At 31.8% G+C, this 17676-nt stretch overlaps 2 protein-coding genes across 6 annotated transcripts; one reads left to right on the top strand and one right to left on the bottom strand.

Annotated features, from left to right (window-relative positions):
• Window positions 1-121: 121 nt before the first annotated feature.
• Window positions 122-5586, bottom strand: LOC148627103 (putative hydroxypyruvate isomerase). Its single transcript, XM_088567451.1, has 8 exons — window positions 5266-5586; window positions 4923-5034; window positions 4391-4490; window positions 3445-3523; window positions 3050-3099; window positions 2057-2126; window positions 866-1000; window positions 122-636 (listed from the first exon to the last, which is right to left on the bottom strand). The coding sequence occupies exons 1-8, from the start codon at window positions 5543-5545 to the stop codon at window positions 584-586; spliced, it is 879 nt and encodes a 292-aa protein (XP_088423577.1). The 5' UTR covers window positions 5546-5586; the 3' UTR covers window positions 122-583.
• On the top strand, window positions 5580-15244 carry LOC148627104 (F-box/WD repeat-containing protein 9-like). Of its 5 annotated transcripts, XM_088567398.1 has the most exons (10): window positions 5730-5819; window positions 7174-7233; window positions 7623-7959; window positions 8198-8337; window positions 9001-9126; window positions 9823-9935; window positions 10659-10893; window positions 11824-11937; window positions 12257-12415; window positions 14335-15244. In XM_088567398.1, the coding sequence occupies exons 3-10, from the start codon at window positions 7662-7664 to the stop codon at window positions 14422-14424; spliced, it is 1275 nt and encodes a 424-aa protein (XP_088423524.1). In that variant the 5' UTR covers window positions 5730-5819; window positions 7174-7233; window positions 7623-7661; the 3' UTR covers window positions 14425-15244. The 5 variants fall into 5 exon arrangements, with proteins under 5 accessions (XP_088423543.1, XP_088423515.1, XP_088423535.1 ...); XM_088567417.1 differs by lacking the exons at window positions 5730-5819; window positions 7174-7233 and adding an exon at window positions 5580-5688; XM_088567389.1 differs by lacking the exon at window positions 7174-7233 and having other exon boundaries at window positions 5714-5819.
• The last annotated feature ends 2432 nt before the right edge of the window (window positions 15245-17676 follow it).

Consider the following 17676-nt stretch of genomic DNA (forward strand, 5'->3'; position numbering starts at 1 on the left):
TTCTCATACATTATTGAAAATAAATGCTCCTTTAAACATCTTAAACTGTAGAATGAGAATGAGGAGAAAAATCACAATAAAGCAAATCTTCACCGAAAAGATATTAAACTATAAACACAGAACATGTAAAATAATTTATTGTAACTATCACAGAAATTAATAACACAAAAAGTTTTATAAAAATAAAGCCTGCTTAGCAAGTAACATGATCATTATCAACATTTAAAAACTACTAAATACGTCTAGAATATATGACAATCCCTCAAAAGGGACATAACTCTGGTTTTGATTTCTAGGTTCTATAATTCATTAATCTATCAATAATACATTGAAGCACATTATGGATGAAATTTCAAAGACTGAAAAAATGTATGAACATTTTTAAATAACTTATAAAAATTTCCATTTTACATCATTATGAAAAAATAAGTATATTTAAAAGAATCTGATCACACAACTAACTTACCATTTCACAAATTTTTAAGATTGTGATTTCTCTAATGTTTTGAAAAACCAAACTCTAAACATTTCATCTAACAGTAATAAAAGTTTATTTCTACAAGAATGGACAGTGTTTCTGTATCTACAACTTGATATTCATGTCCTTCAGCCATTTCAACCCTTCAATGGTTTCACCTAAAATACAAGCACAAAACATAATTAGTCTTGCATAACAAATTTGCTGATCATTTCTCTAAATATTTTAATTTGAATTCTTCCCAGTGCCTGGCAAAGGCAACCTTCTTAGTTCATGGGTGACATTATGGAGAAGAAGTGGTAAGTGTAAAAAGGAACCCTTTGAAATTTTTAGATGACTTTTAAAGGTGACAATTTTTATTTCAGTTTCAAGACACATCAGAAGTACCTTTTGGATTATATTCAAGTCCAATACATCCATCATATCCAACATCTTCTAGAAGTTTGAAGACATAAGAATAGTCTATCTCTCCTTTACATCCTGGTTCATCACGATTTGGTACCTGAGCTATTTGAATGTGACCTGTAAATAAAAGTGTAAATATGATAAAGCTTCATCAAAAAACACATCACATTTTCTTAAAGGTCAAAAAGACACAAAATAAATTCTGAATTTGAATTTCTATATTGTTATAAATTTCAATATTTCACATATGGAACAATTATTTTGTTTTCCCTCTTTGACTTGGTCGTGCTAAATCATTATTAAATTTTGCTATTGTAGTGAACATATTAATTCTTGTCATTGACAGTTCAAATGTCACTTACAAAACAGCAAATATAATCTTGAAATAACAACAACATTAATGAATTCTAGACAATGAAAGGGGCAATAAGTTTGTAATCATTAATAATCATAAGTTTAATTACTTGTATCAGGATCAACGGAATAATTGACTTGTGCAGTGAATCTTCTGCACTCCATATCCAAACTTGGATATTTACTTTAATCATCAAATTATGTTTGTTTGTTTGTTTGTTTGTTGGGGTTTAACGTCCGAGCAGCAATATTTCATCAAATTACGAAAACACAATACATATATAATACTTCAATTTCCTACAATGCATGTAACAAATAGACTACTTTCTGCTATTATATACTGGCATAGTTGCATATACAGGAATAATATAGACATATTCTGACATAAAAAAACAAAACCTTTTGACCCTGGGCCTTATTCACATCATAGTACATAATAAAAATTCTCTAAAATCAACATTTTCACCTTATGCAAACCTTATAAAACAATAATTCATTAAGATATACTACCAGAATGCCCAGGAGTCCCTTGAACAACCTTCATATCAGTTTCTTAAAATTGCATAGTAATCTTGTGAAATCTAGGAAAGCAGGATTTGAATAGTAATATAAAAAATAACATAATCCAGAGATAAAGACAAAATAGATACACTCAACAAAACTCTTTAAACAAGCAAAAACATGTTAATAAAAACAAAAGTGAATAAGCAACCTAAACTCCAATGAAAACTTGTAGAATGGACTAGGTGCACCGACAAGGTTAGTATCTTCTGCTTTATCAGCCATCAAATCATCACATATTGATAGTGTGTTACTAACCTATGTATGGTAAATACTTCTTTAAGTTCTCTGTTAAGTCTCCATGAAGTATTTGCACATGAAAGAAATCCTAAAATATAAAATTATGAAAAAAGAAGTGTCATACCAGATTTCTTCACACCAAAACCTTACACTAAGATGCAAATACAAATAGTTTTATTATCTCAAACTAAGTTAAAATAAGTGGTTTAGGCTCACATAGGAGACAACAGAATAATATTGTGTAAATTACATATAGACAATTGCATGCTACTTAGACTTCAAAGTATATTGAATGAATATATAACAAATGTAAAAAAGTGTGAAATGGTTTTACATCTTGTTTTTCCTTATTTCTAGTCACTGTGATATAAAATTGGAAGACATCTTCAGAATGCAAGAAAGTTTATTATCAAGAATTTTATTCAGTTTTTGTGTATTGTTCTTTTCATTCAAGGTTTTAAAGAAAGCATTTATTTTCTGATGGAAAATATCACACTGTGTTGTGTAACAGCAATAATTTAAAAAAGAAAGTGAAATTTGTCTTTAATAGAGACATTACATATTTGACCTATTTTTTTCTGCAATAGGAATATGTAGATGTCTTCCTCTTTCAATCATTAGTTGATGAGAACTTGTTCTAAGTTCACAAATCATGGATCTATCAGTCAAATTAACTAACTTGTCATTATATGTTGGTCTTTCCCAAATCTTGTTACTCCCATGAAAAAAAACTAGTTATGAGTTATTTTTAGTATTAGAATTCTGCTGTTTCATACATGTATTGTTAATTCTTTTTTAACCTATTTTAAATTTGAATTAAGCGTATGTATAAATATGGACTTTAATTTCCAGGTTAAGATAAATTTTAATATTAAGTTTTTACATTAATTTTTTTATATCACCATCTTGTCAACTGATGCCTATCAAATACCATGTCAACTGTTGCCTATCAAATTTTTATAATTGTTTCAATAAATCAATGCCTGTATCAATATTAGTTATGGTACTTACAAATTGTAACTTTAGGTTTGGTCTTTGAAGTGTATCAATTATCTTCACAGCTAAAAATGACAAATCATTACATACTAGTAATACATGTACATGTACTCAGTACATTAAACCTTAGCAACACAGCAGTGTGTTTCTACTTGCTAATTTCTTTTGAACAAAGTTTTTAAAAATGCAGTTATAAGATTAATAACATTCAAAGTTTTATTTTGGTTTCAAAATGAAGTTTCATTGTTTGCTCTAGCTCTTTTATAGTCAAGATGTCTCCTCCATATATTTTAAATAAGATGTTGAGGTTTTTATTCTTGCCTTTGTGTGTATGTGATCTGAATGATTACTTTCTGATGTTTGTCAAAAGATTCTTTCAGTCAAAATACTTTTTTAGTTAAGCTCTATACCTTTCTTTATATCACTCAAGTAGTAACCAGGAATAGTTACTCTACGGTTGATTGGTTCAATCATGCATGTTATACCATCCTACAAACAATAACACTGATGACAATGGGGCAATATTTCACAAGTTGGTTTAATTTTTGTGGGAACGACATTTTTCCATTGAAAAAAATATATGGTACAATTTCTTGTGCATTTCTGATTACAACTAGTGCTCAAATGTGTTTTTTAAATGAATATTTTTACAGGTGGATTTACTTCAAATATCATTTTTAATTCTGTACTTATTATTTATTTTTGAGGGTTTGTATATCCTAAAATTATGCAAATACACATATACAAACATAAATAAAATGATTTGCAGGGTATAGCTTGATATGACTGCAGAGGTCGAACCCTGAACAGTTGGGGGGGCAAGTATGGACACACCATTCAAACTTGACACAGCTTTGAATTTTGATTACCATTAGATATCTGACACGGAATAAAAATTTGAGTAGAACCAAATGGTCACTTTTTAGCTGTTATTCTTAAATGGTTCCAGTCAAAACCTGCAAAATCAATCCAAAACTTCCTGTGGGAATATGGCACCTTGTGGCACAATTTCAAAGCAATCCATTCCTTTTCAATCAAGTTATCATCTAGAAATTAGAAAAAAAACTTGTTTCTGTCCCCTTTGAAGCCCTTCAATCTTACTTGGCTCACGTTACACCCTCAATAATCAATCCCAGTCTTACTTTTTTGGTATGGCACCTTGTAGTAAAATTTATGAGATCCATTCACTTTTACTCAAATTATCATTTTTGTCATTGTATTTAAAGTTGCAATCGAAATGTAACATTGCATAAGCACACAATAAACCACTTCCCCAATAAACTGTTCCAAAAGTAAAGCAACATACATGCGAAGTTATCAAGTGCATCCTTCATTTTTTTGGTTCTTAAACCTTACTTTGTGAAACCTATCAGCTGCATAACCAATATTTTCTAGGTAGGTTTTGTCACAAACTTTCTGATCTAAGCCTTCTGTATTCCCAGCTAAAACATGAACCCTACAAGAGAATATTTTATTTTTTTAAATTTCCATGAATCCAATCATTTGATTTTGTCATGAGAAAAGTTTCTTGATAAAAATATTTGGTCCAATCACCTAGTCAAGTCAAATCAAATAACCCTAAACTAGTGAAATAATGATATAAAGGAGTAAAAATTTATGAACATTGTCATGATCCTGTCCTTTTATTTTCAATATGATTTTTTAAGCAGTTCTTCAGTCTTACTTTTCCATTTCAAACAAGGCACTGGACGTCCATGGAAATCAATTAGTTACTCCATGAGATAAATAAATAAGGTTACAATTGCAAAAGATTTATTTGGAATATTGTCATCAAAACTTTAAAATTTAAGGTGAATATTTCTCTGATTCTTCCAACAAAACTGAATTAACACATCTAAATACATATCAAGTACTTGAGGTAAATTACCTTTTGCAGTTAAGGCCCTTTGCATATTCTACCACCATTTCAAGTTTGTCTTTAAACTCTTCTTTCCTGTCAGGCATAGCTGCAAGGCCCCTATCACCTGCTGCAGGATTTCCTACAAAATTTAAGTACTTTTTTATTATTTTAGGGGAGTGTCTGAACTTTAATTCTCTGTAGTAACTGATAATTGCTCACTAAAAGTATCATATTGGTTTCAGACGATTTCAGTGTAAAACATGGTTGTAATATGGACCTTTCTTTATAAACTGTACAGAATTCAAATTTTAACAATAAGACATGAACACTCATTATACAATATACATGAAATTATACTAAATTAGATTACCAATGTAACTATTCATCAACACATATTCTAATCCAAACTTCTGTTTTGCATCTATGAGCTTGTCTAAGGGTTCTCCATAGGGATATGTGCACTCGACCAGCTTGAATCCAAATTTATGTGCTTGTTCATATCTGTCAGTGAGAGAGTTTTTTTCAGGAAACAGCATAGATATATTTGCTGCAAATTTAAGTGGCATTTTCACAGTATGTATACGTCTAAAAATAGACGTTCCAACGAGAGCTACCAATCGTTGGGTTCCAGCAGTCTGAAAGGTAAACATGTGCTTTCACTTTGACCGGATGTTTACCTTTTGACAAATGCGTCTTTGTTGCACTTAAACTAGAATAGTGCAACCATCAAAATGGAGCTTTTTATTGATCTAGACGAAAAACCTGAACGACACCATTAGATTGGATATATTATGTACATCTCGTCCAATGAAAACTAATTTTATTTTGGATTTAAGACATCCCATAAAGAAAATCTCAGACATGGCATAGTTAAATTTCCAAATTTAGTTTTGACTCATAATAATAATTGGTTTGGTTTCAGAGGTTGGAATTCCGTTCCATACCCCAATACCAAGTCAGAAAATAGCTTGCCAGACAACGTCTAGCATAGCAGGAGTAGTTTGGACTCTCGATCATTTTCAACAGAGTTATCTGCCCTTGAAATGTTTATTTTCAGTGCATTTCAATGAAATTATAACTCAATTTGAAAATCTTGTCTGTTTTCCTTGATTCAGATGGTGCAACTAGTCAAATCAAACTTTCAAAATGCTGTTTTTTTATATCATGTTCACCCACTGCATGATTCTTACAGAGGTTGACATTTAAAGTTTCATATTTGTCACTAGCTGTACAATGGTTAACCTTTTTTTCTGTATCAATTTGTTAAAAATCATTCTCTGTTGTGCATGGCGGTATAAATTATTGAGGTTAATGTAATGTCTCTGGTTTAATCAACAATATTCTGAAGTTCTTGACCCGTGCAGGTCCGGGTGTCAAAAGAATAGGCCTGCAGCAGCGCTAAGCTTGTCGTAGAAGGCGACTAAATAGTGCTCAGAACCCTAGCCAGGGGCTAGGGTGCTCTGCCCTTAGAGCAACTGGGATGGGTGCCCCAGGTGGTGGAATGGGGTACCCCTGGCGTGTTACATGCTGGGGTTGTCAGGCTATAATACGGAAAACCTGACCGCAAACCATAGTGGTGCACCGTGTTGGGAATGATGCCATGTTCCTCGCACGTTAAAGAACCCTACTGTGGTATTCTCCCGGAGTAGGAACCATAGGGCTCCGCCACAGGAGGCTAAATTGCCCGACCCTACCCACCTCTCCCTATTTCTAGTGGCAATCAAAATTTGTCGACCCCATTGTCCTTGTGTCCCATCCCTTTTTCATTTCATGTTCATTTTATCATTAATTTCATGTTCATCGTCTGAATATAGCTGAAATATTGCTGCTTGGACGTTAAACCCCAACAAACAAACAAACAATCTGAAGTTCTCAGGACACAACATTCTCAACAATGTCCAGTTATACATGAAATTTTAGCATTATTATTTGTTTAAATTTATTACCAAATAATTAGATAATAAGTTAATGATCAAACAAAAAACAATTTGTAATCATACGCAATACGTTAAAGTTTTGCTGCACTTCATTTTCTATTTGACTCTTTTAAAAAAAACAAGTTTATCACGTGTTCATGGATATGGATGTCTTTACTGGTGTTTCTTAAATTACATATATTGGAAACTGAAAAGGGCTTTACTTATATTCAAATAGAAATTGCATATATTGGAAATCGAAAAGAGCTACATGTATACCGATATTCATATTATGGTCCAAATAGTTGTTTTTCATACATTGTATTTACTTAATGCAAGCCATTTTAGCATGTTTTTCAAAGGGATGTTACCCACCAACACCTGACAACCTGGTTGCGGTCTCATTGGGGAGAGGAAAAGCAGTAAACATTTTTCTTGGGAACTGAAATTATTTTCACTTTGGTTAATACCTGAATGGTTTGAAATGAGTTATTTAAAAGTATTCAAATACTTACAGCAGCTCTAACAAATTAAATACTTGAATTTTAAGTCTACGGCTGAAATCGCTCCAATTTGATAGTAAACCAGTCTGTTGAATGACAAATTTGTAGAAAGTTACTCCTTTTTTGCTTGAAATCTTAAAAAAACGAAACCAAAGTCAGGTATATGAAAAAAAACTATTTCTTAGAGATGGTTAAACCAAAAATTGGATTTAAATGTAAAATAATCTACAAGTAATGCATGACAAGCATTATTGAAAACATTCAAAAGTAAGAATTCTTTTCAGTTACATATGTTATTTATATTTTAGAATTCGTGTGTAAAAAAGTGAAAGAATAAAAGCAATAAAATGGCTGCTATAGGACCAGACAGTGTTGATAACCAGAACCAGTTTCCATGTTCAGATATTGATGATACAGACAAAAATAATGACATTTTACCTGAAATCACAGAATTAAATCTAGAAAGTCTGACACTAGATAAACTTCCTTTGGAACTTCTGATACATATTTGTAATTTTTTAGAAGCAGGATTTGTGCAAACATTATGTAAAGTGTGTACATTGTTTAGAGATCTGTTTGATAGTGATACTTACTGGATAACAAGAATAAAGTTAAGGTGGCCTAAAACGTATCCACCAGTTGCAGGTAAAGATATATTAGAAGTTAGCAAATATTTAAACAATCAATTAACTAAAGAATCACACAAACTGTTTTAAATTGCATATTATGAATACACACTTTCATGGTTTGTCAGTATCAAGAAAAGTGATTGCATCATGAAAAATAATTACATGTATCTACACAAAGTACAAATGTATAAACCTTCTGCTATTTCCAGAAAATTATCAGTGTGAAATAATAACATTTTGTAAATTGTTTACAGATGAAGATTTTAACTGGAAGAAAGCCTGTGTAGAAAGGGAGAAATGTAGTCGTATTTGGTCAGATCCAGCAACCCAAACTGAGTCTCTTGTCTATAAAGACAGTATATTTGCTCCAGTGGACTCAGTACATCTTATGGAGGTTGTATATCTAGCTCGTTAAACACAGTTACATTTGTATCTCCCCCTTGCCAATGAAGTTGCAAAAAGGTGATAATACAATTCTACTGTTTCCCTTCCATCCTTATCATTCCTATGAATACTTGGTTCATATTTAGGATCTTACATTTTTTGTATCATATTTTTGCATTTCAAGGTAAACCAATGTTAAAAAGTATATGTAACTGTAGTCATTGTCCTATACTAAAAATACACATTTTAGGTTAATTTACTTGACTACATGCTGGTATTTTACTTAAATGCTAAACTGTTATAATTGTATAAAATATGTATGTAATTCAATCTGTTTTAAACCTTTAATTAGTTTTAAAATAACCAAAAGTGTCATGTTGGGTTTCAAAATCTATATTATATACTGTAATTTTGTGATAAAATGTCTGCAGAAATAAATTTTATATGCTCTGTAATGGGCAATGGGACCTCTGTCTAGATCCACAGTACAGAATGTCACTTCAGATACCGGTACATTATTGTAGCCAGTGCCTATGTTTTGACAATTTAGAAAAATTGTGACTTCAAAAACTTGATTTAGAAAGATTTTTACCACTGAAGAAATTGTTTTGTAAATCTTTTATCTTTATTAGAAATTTGTTGTATTCCATTTGTACTGTTTTCATATTTACAGAATGGTAGACTACTAGCTTCTGGATCTCGTGATAGATATTTAACCTTGTTAGATCTGTCTAAGTATGACCCAACAGCTTCCAAACAACCTCAGATGAAAGTATTTGCCAGTGACAAGGCACACAAGGTAATATTTAATTGTTCATAGATATCAGGTTGGGTGTCGTATGTTAATTTGCAAAAATAAAAGATTACTGTAGGAGAACTCCAACAGGAGATAATCAAATTAAAAGGTTTAATGTGTAAAAAACCTCATAAGTGCAAGACCTTCTAAATTGCTCAAGGGATTTTTATGAGATTTTATAGGGATTTAATGTAATTTTATAGGAAGGTTGGGTATGGTCTGGAGATGTACTCGAAGAAATATAAATACTGTTGGAAATAACCCAAATTTTAAGTGCTCAAGGGATTTCGATGAAGGTTCATATGAAGATTGAGTATCATATGTAGATGTGCATGAAGGGATATGATTACTGTTGGGTGACTCCAAAGGGAAATGATCTAACAAGCATTTTACATTTAAAGTTCATTTGAAAGGGAGGTATTCTCTTTGTGAGCTTGCTCACAGTTTTTCAAGTTTAATTTATTTCTAATTTTCTGTTGTTGTGATGTTGGACATTTTTGAATAAAAAAAGTTTTAAGTGCCCCTAAATTGTAACTCTCTACTAGTTTTCTGTGATATTCTTGACTTTAGTGTGCAAAGCTGTTTTGAGGAGTAATCTTGAGTAAGGAATAGTAATGTGATAGCAGCAGTACCTAGCCTGAATTAACTATTTTCAGTAATGACATAAAATATACCTCTTTATTTCAAATGTCTTTGCAGGGGTGGATTTGGTCTTTAACATCATATAACAAGACTTTGTGTACAGGGTCATGGGACAGATATATCAAAACATGGGATGTGGAAGCTGGATGTGTGGAAACTCAAAACTTTAAGTAATTTTTTACCAATGACATTGTAAATTAGACATTTAACTAACCAGCTCTTAAAAATTTATCAAACCAATGGCAGTGCCAGGGGTTCAGAGGTTAGAACCCTCCCAATTTGTTGGCAAAAATGAACAATAGTTATCCTTGAACACCTCCTCTTTTTTCTTTTTTTTTTAAGTTCTGGATTTTAAATTTCTAGATCAACCATTGAAGCATTGTGGAGATTAACTGTTCATACCATATTTTTCAGACCATTAATCATTTTTTTTGTGCAAGTTGTTAGCTTTGACTTACATTATTATATTCAACTTTTATATTTGCCAATACTAAAATATTACTGTAGTCACTACATGTACTTTCTTCTTGTATAACTCCACATCCTACATTTTATGATGTGATTACACAATTTAAAGAAAATATGCTGGTTCTTGGGCCATTTTCATCAAAACAAATGAGGGGAGGGGGTATTTTTTGCACCTTTTTATTGCTGAAAATAAGTAGTGAGGGCACTTTTTACATTGTTCAGAACCAGAAAATGATAGGTTGGGTACTTTATTGAATTGTTTTATTGATACATTAATAGGAATAGGTAATGATGCACCTTGTAAAGAGAATAAGGAGGTCCTTAGAATCCAGAAATTAAATTTAGTTGGCCTTTGTAAATACAAAGATATAACATGTAAAGAATTCCAAGGATGCATGTAGGGAAAGTTTTTTGTTTTGTTGCAGATGTAGATCAGCTATCCTAGGTCTACACATGGAGGAAAATTTGATCATAGGTTGTGGATTTGATCAGCTTGTGTACACTATTGATACAAGAGAAGGCACAATAAGAAAAAAGAAATCCCACAGTGGACCTGTTCTTTGTTTAGGTGTTGATAATGACTATATTGTTACAGGAAGTGAAGATAAAACAATAAAAATATATGACAGGAGAGCAGGCATGGTCTATAAAACTGTTCAGGTAAATGTGATACATACAAAGTCAATGATACTCTAATGATATTTACAATTACTATAGGCATGTAAGTTCACCTTATGACTACAAATATCTAAAGATAGCTTTACCTCATAATATTATGAATATTGTAACATATTAGTGTGGAGAATTATTTGCACTAGTGTACTTTGTACTGGTTATTGATACATAAAAAATCATAGATTAATGTATGACTTAAATAATGGTTAAATCATAAAATCTAGCACAAGTAATGCATACAGTTTTCTCACATGTTACATGTGTACTAATTTGAGATTCACACTTTTTGAGATACAATGTTTACTGGTATGTTACACAGAGACAGTTAACATTGAATACAAGTATATTTTATTATACCCCACACAACGAAGGGTATAATGTTTTTGACCTGTCCGTCAGTCCATCTTCAGTTTTCCAGACTTTTTTTCCTAAAAGCTTGCAGATATTGACATGATTTTTGGTATATAAGTTCACCATAATAAGTTACAAGTCAAGTTTAACTTTTGTTCTGCTCTGATGATTTTTACCGCAATTACGGGCCTTAACAAAATTCACAGAAATAACAGTTTTCCGCTCTTTTTTTTCTAAATGATTGCAGATATTGACATGATTTTTGGTATATAAGTTCACCATGATAAGTTACAGGTCAAGTGTAGGTTTGTTCCGCTACGATGATATTTACTTTGGATTAACTAATACTCAAAGAAATCACAGTCTGGAGTTTGAAACTACCATTCTGATTAACAGAATTTAGTTAGAAGATAAAGGTCTAAAGCCTGAAGAAACACTTTTATTCTTTTTTTTTTTATTTGGGTCCTTCTACATGTATTTCTCTTACAAACAGATTTACTTGAGTATTCAACATTGGGGCGCATGGGTTATGTGAGTGCGCTCACTAAGGTTCTTTAATTGCAGTTAGAGAACTACCCAATGAGTTTAAGTCTAGGCTACAATCAGCTATGGGTTGGAGACAAGACTGGTGGTATCCATCTGTATGACACTACACTAGGACAGTTTGAGCATGTACAGGTATTTCATATATACATTTAACTTCTGCCTTCTATTGTCAATTTTCTATTTCTTTCATAATCTGGCAATACTTTTATAAGAATACGATGGAATAATTGGAATGCATTTTTTTTACAAGTTTCAAAATACATTATTTTTTTTATAATAATATTTAAAGATTTAATCTTGGTTGGTAAGTTTCTTTTCATGTGCTGTATGAGCGAAGTCTCAATTTGCTGAAGAGTGTTGATTTTGTATGCCCAGTTAAAATGAGTCGATGTATTGAATTTATATGTCAGAAAAAAAGAATCTGACTTACATATTCATGTATTACTTTCAGAGCTATGATGTTAGTCATAGTGGTAAAGTGACTGGAATAATCTACTCACCTGGTGCCCTGTTTACCTGTTGTACTGATACTACAATAAAGATTCTAGAACCAAGCTTAAATCCAGGAACTATCAGTACTATTAAAGATCATGATGGAGAAGTTGCAAGGGTAATTAGGTCTAAAAATCAGAAATAAATATATTAACTCTGAACCACATATGTCAAAAACCAAACAGTCTGACATTACACATTTTCTCAAAGTGGTCATCTGTGTTATAAATTACCATGATTTAAAATTTAAAGGGTTATGCCCTTAACATTTAAACCTTTGAGACAAAAATCTGTCAGCACATGGTTGGTATATTGGAATCATCCTGTCTGACCATCCATCTGTCCATCCATCCGAATGTCCTGGCAATTATCTTGCCTATTAAAGGATTGATTGATTTCAAATTTGGTATGTGTCTTAATTTATATTGATGGTTCATACATTGTAAACAATTTTGGCTGATGTCTGATATTAGCTTCCTTTTTTGTGGGACTTTGCCATTTATATTATATAGATTAATAGATAAAATTTTCATCACAAAATTATCAGCTCCCAATTGATATATTGATTTCAGTTGATATAGATGGGGCATATTTTGTTATGCTATGCCATTTTGGATGCTGTTTGATGTCAACTTCCTGTAAGGAGGAGGGTATGCCTTTTTTCTACAACCAAGTATAAATCTTAATTTGTTTTTGTCTAATTGAAAATTTTAAGTCATAATGTCATTTGACCACTTTCATTCTTGTCAGAATCTTGACCTGTATCAATCATATTTATAAGAATGCAAATGTAGAGCTCAAACAAGTTTTAATGTTGTATCCATACTTGTCCAACAGTTTAATGTTCAACATTTGTGGTCTTATCAAGCTGCATCCTGCAAAATATTTTGCGAAGGGTATGTTTTTGACCCGTCCATAAGTCCATCTTCAGTTTTCCAGACTTTTTTTTTAAACGCTTGCAAATATTGACATGATTTTTAGTATATAAATTCACCATGATAAGTCATAGGACAAGTCAGTAGTTGGTTCAGCTACAATGTTTTTTACCGAAATTACAGGCCTTGAACTTAGCTAAATTCACTGAAATAACCATTTTTCGGACTTTTTTCTAAATGCTTGCAGATTATGACATGATTTTTGGTATATAAGTTTACCATGATAAGTCACAGGTCAAGTGTATGTTTCGTTCCGCTATGATGATATTTGGTTTGGATTAACAAAACTCAAAGAAATCACAGTCTGTAGTTTGAAACTACCATTCTGAGTAACAGAATTTAGTTAGAAGATAAAGGTCTAAAGCCTCTTATTCTTTTTTTTTATCGGGATCCTTCTACATGTATTTCTCTTACAAACAAATTTACTTGATTATCCAACATTGGAACGCGTGGGGTATGTGAGCGCGCTCACTAAAGTTCTTTAATTTTCTAATAAAATCAAACATATTACTACTTACTGCTCTGCAATCACTTGACAAAGGATGAATCTAGTATCACATTCAAATACTTCTAATTAAATCAAAACAATTTGTATGTCCAAACTCACTTTTTCTACGATTGCTTGGACTGAAAGTGAAACTACTGTGACCTTGACATCGCTAAACAAACTGGGTTTCCTCAGCACATATTGTGTTTGCGATAACACTAGGAACACAAATTTTTCGAGCTTTCTAGTGTCATTGTAGGTTACAAGATCGTAATATTATATGGAGTTTTCCATATCACATGCATTATCAGCCATTGACTCAAATTGTGTCTTTGGGTCAGACATGATGTTTTCCCCAAATTGTGTCTTTGGGTCAGACATGATGTTTTCCCCACAATTTATGACATAAAATCTGATTTTTCAAATCCAAATTTTACCGAAGCTTTTCTTTTTTTTACTTCTGAATTTCTCAATTTCTAAGCATTTTGTTGGCTTAGTAAAATCATGTCTTTTGGGTTGTTATAGCATGTGATATGAAAAAAATCAATTAGTATTCCTTATGTGTTTAAACAATTATTTTTTTTTGTAATTATTTTTGTTCTGATATTCTTATAGATCTCCTACCAGAATGGTGTGCTGGCAAGTGCAGGGAGTGATGTGTCGGTCAGGATATGGATGCCAAAAGACCCTATGTTCAATCTATGAATACAACATTGAATATTTTCACTTAGATTTAAATGGCATGTTAAGCTTTGTGTACATGGGACCAAAAATGGACTGCAAAAATATCTGAAGAAAGTGATTCAGTACTGGTTTATAGCTTTTCCAATTGATAGTTAATAGTAAATGGAGAAATAATACTACTGAGCTGACTTAAAGCGACTTCAATTCTGTCTCAAATACATGTTGAGAAATGTCTGACTTTCCATTAGATTATCAATTAATAGACTGTTTGTTGATTGAAGAGCAAACGTAAATATCCAAAAAAATCTGGACAAGATTTTGAATGGCCTCTTCAAGACTACTGTCTTTGACTTGTTATTTGGATGTCACTCAGGGTATCAAATTTTTAAGTCGCTAATATTGTTAGCGACTTCTTGCACTCGTAATTTCAGTACTTCACATTCACATATGGTTTGCATAAATATGTAGTTATACGCCACGTAATGCTGCAGATCCTCACCATGTTTACCGCCATAGTGTCATAGTATCATACATGTATGTTCTACATGTGTTTCTTGCTTGTACAAGAACAGGAAATTTACATGAAATGATCGGTTAGCTTTGAACATTACCCAGTTTTGGATTCAGGCTCTGAGGCTCGTTACAAGACTATAAAAGGTTATATACATTAGCGCGCCCCAATATTTATGAATATTCATTGCCAGCTGCCTAATTTGGTTCCTAAACTGGTTCCCTGATCAATATTACATACTTTTTTTAAAACATATCATACACATGTCTATGTGTGTTTTTTGCTTGTATTAGAATGTGAAGTTTATATTAAAAGATAAATGATCAGTTAGCATTGAATTTATGTAATATTACCCAGTTTCCAATTCAAACACAGGCTTTTTGTTACAATTGATTACATGAAGGTCACATATATATAATATCAGGACACTGATATCTATATATATTTATTGTCAGTTGTTTAATCTTGTTCCGGATGATTGAAAACATTTGGATCGTAATGGTTATAAAAGAGTATGCAATAATATCAAGGGAACCAAGATTTTAGGGAAGTCACCTAATTTTAGAGCATATTCCATTTGTACCATATCGGATGTTGAAAGTAAGCCCAAATCAATGACGTTGAATATTTGACAATTAGCGACTTTGAAGACTTCAGTCTTTGATTATTTATATTATTGTTCTGATTCTGATATTTATACTTATTAATTAACTCTAGGTGTTGTCTTTAATACAATCTAAAATGCCCTGACCATGTAAAATCATCAAACTGGCAAATATCAAAAACCTAAGCCAGTGTCTGAAAGAAAAAGCCAATATGGTTTTAAAGTTGCCTGGGTCCCAATCAGTTTTTTTGAAATTCTTGACTTTGTATGTAGGAAAACTAAGTGTCTATAGATGACAACATGGACCATGTGCACAATGACATTACCTTACCATTATACAATGACAACTTTTTGTGGGTGTACAAGAAATGCTCTGATTAGAATGTAAATCAACAAAAAAAACCTTCTTCAAATCTAAAACCCTGTTCACACTATGCTATTTAACCTGTGTTCCACTGAAATTATTTAGTCTGGATCATTTTTTAAGAAAGGGGAACCTAGGTTAAAATTACCTCTCAAATTTAGGTGGTGTAAATGTGAGGCAAATCATATTTAATTATCTTTGGTGCTAGTGTGAATGTGAAAAGTGAAGTTGCTGAGGAGGTGCTTGAAGTTCCATGACATCCTTTTAATGAATTTGTTGTGAGAAATTGCATATGCTATTTTTTTATGATGGAAGTTGTTAATTATTCAATGTCTCAGCATTACAATTTTGTTAACATTTTACACTTTCTATACATACTGCATGTATCTATGATTATTTATATTTAATTTGTATGGTTGGCTGAAATTCTTTTTATAGTCACTAGTGGCATTTTTCTTTTCTTTTCTTTTTTTTGCCAAAGGGAAAATCCTTCAATGAGACAGCTTGGATAACAAGTATGAACAGGAAGAATTAACCTGGACTAACTGACCTGGATTCGCTCAAGAGACAAATTTTCAAGTGTGAACAGGATATAACTGAGCATTTCTTTAATAAATTTTAAGTTTGGTGGGAAAGAAGTAATAATTCAATGATTTTATAAATTGACCTTAAATCTACAAAATAAGATAGGTATTTTTCATAGTTCTAAGAACAAATATGGTATAACAAAAATATAACTGTTTGGTTCTTCGATGTGGTCATTTTTTCTTCAAAAATGAAAGCTGAACTATTACAAAAGTATTTGTAAATGTGATTTTATTTGTGATTTCTCAAATGGTCCCTGTCAGTGGCATAACCAGGACTTTATCCATGCAGAAGCCTTTCACAGCATAGAAAAGGGGGAGAAATATACTTTGGTTGGTCTCTATTGCAAGCATATTGAAGTCTTGGCTTGTTGAAATACATTGTTGCAACGTCAGTGACTGTTATTGTCTGTAGGTATATTGTTTTCAATAGACCCTGTTGTGCTAAATGTGGCATAGTCAATGAGCATGGGTAGAACATGCTCTATTTTCACTTCCGCGAGTAAAATTCTTTTGTTCTACTCAAGCCCTACCTTGCAGAAATGTATATTGAGCATGCTCATTAAGTTATCACAAAAGGGTCTATTGATTATATAAATATGAGTTGTTTGATTTTGATAAAATTTAACAACAAAATTCCAAAAAAAAACAGGAATGTTGGTTATGGCCATATAAAAATTCAACTTATTACTAGTGTATTTATGTATGGGGCCCTCTGAAATGGCATCACAAGGTTCCATACCAACAAAGTTAGGTTCAATCTAATGAAAACTAGATCTTGTAATTTGTCCACTACATTCCCACATGTGGGAATGTAGTGGACAAATTACAAGATCTAGTTTTCATTAGATTGATTTAGGCTAGGATTAAATTTGGGGTGGTTACAGTATAAATGAAGGAATTAAGGACCAAAAACAAAAGTGCTCATGGTTTCAGGGCACTTACTTAAGTAAAAATGAATGGATCTCTATGAAATTGTACTTTTTAGTTTCACACCACAAAACAAAGGCCTTTTCTTTAAAATAAATGTCTAAATACACATTTTTAAGTAGTTCACCACTTCATTTTGGTCAGAACATTATTCACTTGAAAAAGGTGGTTACAGATTTCCTGATGATTCAATTATGTTAATAAATCTCTTATTGAATCTAAAAATTTTCTGTTATCATTGAGAACATCATTGAAGTGCAATGAATTGACTATAACACTA

This window comes from Perna viridis, chromosome 1 (assembly GCF_037379345.1).
Source record: "Perna viridis isolate PV_CMFRI_1.1 ecotype Kerala chromosome 1, ASM3737934v1, whole genome shotgun sequence".
Lineage (NCBI taxonomy): Eukaryota > Metazoa > Mollusca > Bivalvia > Mytilida > Mytilidae > Perna > Perna viridis.